The following is a 3,193-nucleotide window of genomic DNA, read 5'->3' on the forward strand; positions in this document are numbered from 1 at the left end:
ATAGAGAAGAAAGAAAATGGCTCCACAGAAAAGCATTTGTCACCTTTTTTATAATTTATTTGGTGCTCTGAGAACCGGCACGGTGTTGATAACCTTGCAGATTGTGGAGAAAATTCCACATCGTTATATGGTTCAGGGTAAGGCCTTGGTTTGGGAGAAGAATTAACCGCAGGTGGGATTGCAATAGACAAATTCGCAGAGGGCTTGTCTTGCCCAGAAATCTGTTTTCCAAAATTGATTTCGTCACTATTTAATTAAAAAATGAAGAACAAAGCACCTATATAGTTTTCACTCCTCAAAAAGAGATCAAGCTGCCAGCCCACAACCATCAGCAGAAGAACACCAAGCAGGTTCCTGCTATCACTTATAAGCAAAAGCCAATGAGTATTACGAGTCTACCAATGCTTCATAGGATCCTTCATGGGAACTGGATAGGGGCTGACTTCATTGATAACTCATTGAGGAGCAAAAATTAATCTAGAATAAAGCAGCATTAAAAACCTATACCAGCAGCATACTTTAATTTGTACAAAGACAGCAGAGTAAAGTCAAATTCAAATAGAACAAATACTTCAAGCCAATATCTGAAGCATCCAACTGACAAAGGTGAATTAAAACCATCATAAATTCAGCTGTTCTAGGATTTGACATACCGCAAATTTCAATGTCCGATTGTACAGTGTAACAAGTCCAGTGAAAAGCTTGACAGCATACTCAGCTATCTCCTCTGATTCATATTGTGCAAAGGCATAACCTTTTGGCTTTGCAGTTTCCTTATCACGAGGAATATACAATTCTACAACACGCCCTGCTTGAATCAGAATATCATACAATACCCTATCGCTCACTCTCTCATCCAAATTGCCTGTATAAAAAGGATATCAAACCCAAAGTCATAAATACAGTCCTCTCAATGAATTGATCAATTGGAGAATAACTAACAACATTCTCTGATAATTTCGCCAAAGGAATCAAACAGTGAATAATCTGAAAGTGCAAAGCTTACAACATGGAATTGAAATTATTCTAGGAAGATCATATAGAGCTTAGTTTTTCATACCTCAAAGATTTGATATATTAGAATTTCTTTTATACCTGCATAATTAACCCTACAAAATGGAACCTTGTATTTCATTGTAACCAGATTATTGATTATAGATCATTGATTTACAGAAATCTTCCTCCGCAAATTCTAGTTTTCTTCTTTCCTAAATTTGTATTTCTTCTCTATCTCTCCTATTCCATCTCTTTCTTCTCTTCTTCAATCTGCTTCTCCCTTGTTTTGAGTTCTGAATCAGCCTAGTATTTCAGTAATGCTTCTTTCCCGAAAACAATTTTTCACAATCATTTTTTTTTCATTTTTTAAATTACAGAAAAAATAATAATAACCTTAATTGTACCCATCATACATAATGGTACACGATCTCATGTGTTTAAAACAAAAAGAAATTTCCCCGACTGTTTCAAAGACAAGATGCACAGTAACATTACGATTAAACTCCAAAAGATACAAGCTTAAAAGGAAATATATAGATTGGATAACTAGTAAATCATAACATAAAAACCCTAAGTGCTTCGTGTCTCAGTAGATTACAATAGAATATAACGATAATTCGGAATCAATTCCCCCAGATTGGAATTGAATAATACAATGAGAAAATAGTCAAATCTAGATGAAGGAAGCCAAATTAAACTAAAAAGAGATAGATTCAACAAAGAATTGAGAAAACTTTACCGACGTAAACAGAGGACTTCGGATTTTCTGCCATTAGTTGGAAAAAAAGTCTTTCCGGTTCTGGAGACTTCTATTTGCAGCTTTGCCTGGGCTCAATTCTGCATTTATACTGTTTACTTTACCTAATCCTCGTCGAAATTTATAGCCTGGACTGGAATAGGGAAGGTTTTATAATCTCCGAGTATGACCTGGCTGTCAAGTAACTTTTAAAAATTAAATAATTTTTTCCCGTGAATAAGAAAAATGCTTATTTCGATGTGAAACTAAAATAACATTGTTGCAAAATAGCTTATTATAAATAAGGGTGCGTTTGATTATTAGCAAAAAAAAAAAAAAAAGTTTTATGTAAACAAAATAAATTTTAAACAATTCAATTGTTTAGAAGTTATTTGTATACAAATTATTAATTAAACGTATTTGATTTATTTATTTTTCAAACTAGAAAATAGTATACTTGTCTTTTTCTTGTTAGTGGATAGATGAGAGAAAGAAATGGAGAGTGAATTATCTGAAAAATAAAAAGTAGTAAAAAATATGGTTACATGATCAAAAGTCGAAAAATATTTTTTTATGAAAAAATTGTCAATCAAACTTCTCAAAAGTAAAAATTTGGTCAAAAAATGACGTCTTTCATGAAAATAAAGTCAATCAAATGCACTCAAATCAACGTGAAATTAATAAATATTTTATTTCAAAGAATATCTTATTATAAATAAAAGAAAATAATAGGAAATAATATTAATGTGCTTTTATTGATTTTATTTATACACGGCCAACTCATGTGAGTATGTGGGACTTTATAAATAATAAACACAAAGAAATTGTATTAAATTTATTTCAAAAAGTGTAACATCTAAATAGTAATGGCAAAAAAACTCGCATCAACATGATCCATCCTGTATGGGGCAAAAAATCCACCCCGAATGGGTTGACGGGGCAGGGCAAGGTAGGGTGGCCCGTTGTGGGCCACAGGCGTAGGGCGCCCGTGAAGGAAAAAAATTAAAAATAATTTTATTTTTAGACAATTCACCCGTTAAAAGCTCATTTTGAATTTGTATTTTATTCTTTAATAATAACATAAGTTGAAACTTTAAATATGTAAAGAAAATTAAAAAAAATTAAACGAGACAAAAAGTCACCCCACCGCCCCATCTCGGGTGGGACGAGGGTGAAGGGGGGGCGCCCAGTCCCATTTTGTAAGAACCTGTGGGCTTATGGGCTAGTCTGTCTTCCAGTTATTGGGTCAGTCTGTCTTCCTATTAATTCCTTTAAGTATTGTATTTGGTCATTAGTTAATGAAGTCCAATGGGTTATGCTTGACCCAGTCCAGTAGTAGAAATAAATACCAGAGTTGACTGAGTCCACAGTCATGTCTGAGTCTTTAGGAAGAGTCTGTAGTGCAGTAGTCATGTTCCTTATTTTTCTGAAGTAGAGTCTGTTAGAGGAAGACGTGGGGAA

At 33.4% G+C, this 3,193-nt stretch overlaps 1 protein-coding gene across 1 annotated transcript in view; it reads right to left on the bottom strand.

Annotated features, from left to right (window-relative positions):
* Positions 1–1,893, bottom strand: part of LOC111400586 (RNA-binding protein 7-like) — an 8,066-nt gene extending 6,173 nt beyond the window's left edge. The window contains exons 1-3 of the mRNA XM_023027993.1: positions 1,736–1,893; positions 654–865; positions 44–221 (exon numbers count right to left, since the gene is read on the bottom strand). Of these exons, the coding sequence (XP_022883761.1) occupies positions 44–221; positions 654–865; positions 1,736–1,769 (424 nt within the window). The 5' untranslated portion in view covers positions 1,770–1,893. The remainder of the gene's footprint in view (positions 1–43; positions 222–653; positions 866–1,735) is intronic.
* Positions 1,894–3,193: the final 1,300 nt, after the last annotated feature.

Source organism: Olea europaea, chromosome 10 (assembly GCF_002742605.1).
Source record: "Olea europaea var. sylvestris chromosome 10, O_europaea_v1, whole genome shotgun sequence".
NCBI classification, from domain to species: domain Eukaryota; kingdom Viridiplantae; phylum Streptophyta; class Magnoliopsida; order Lamiales; family Oleaceae; genus Olea; species Olea europaea.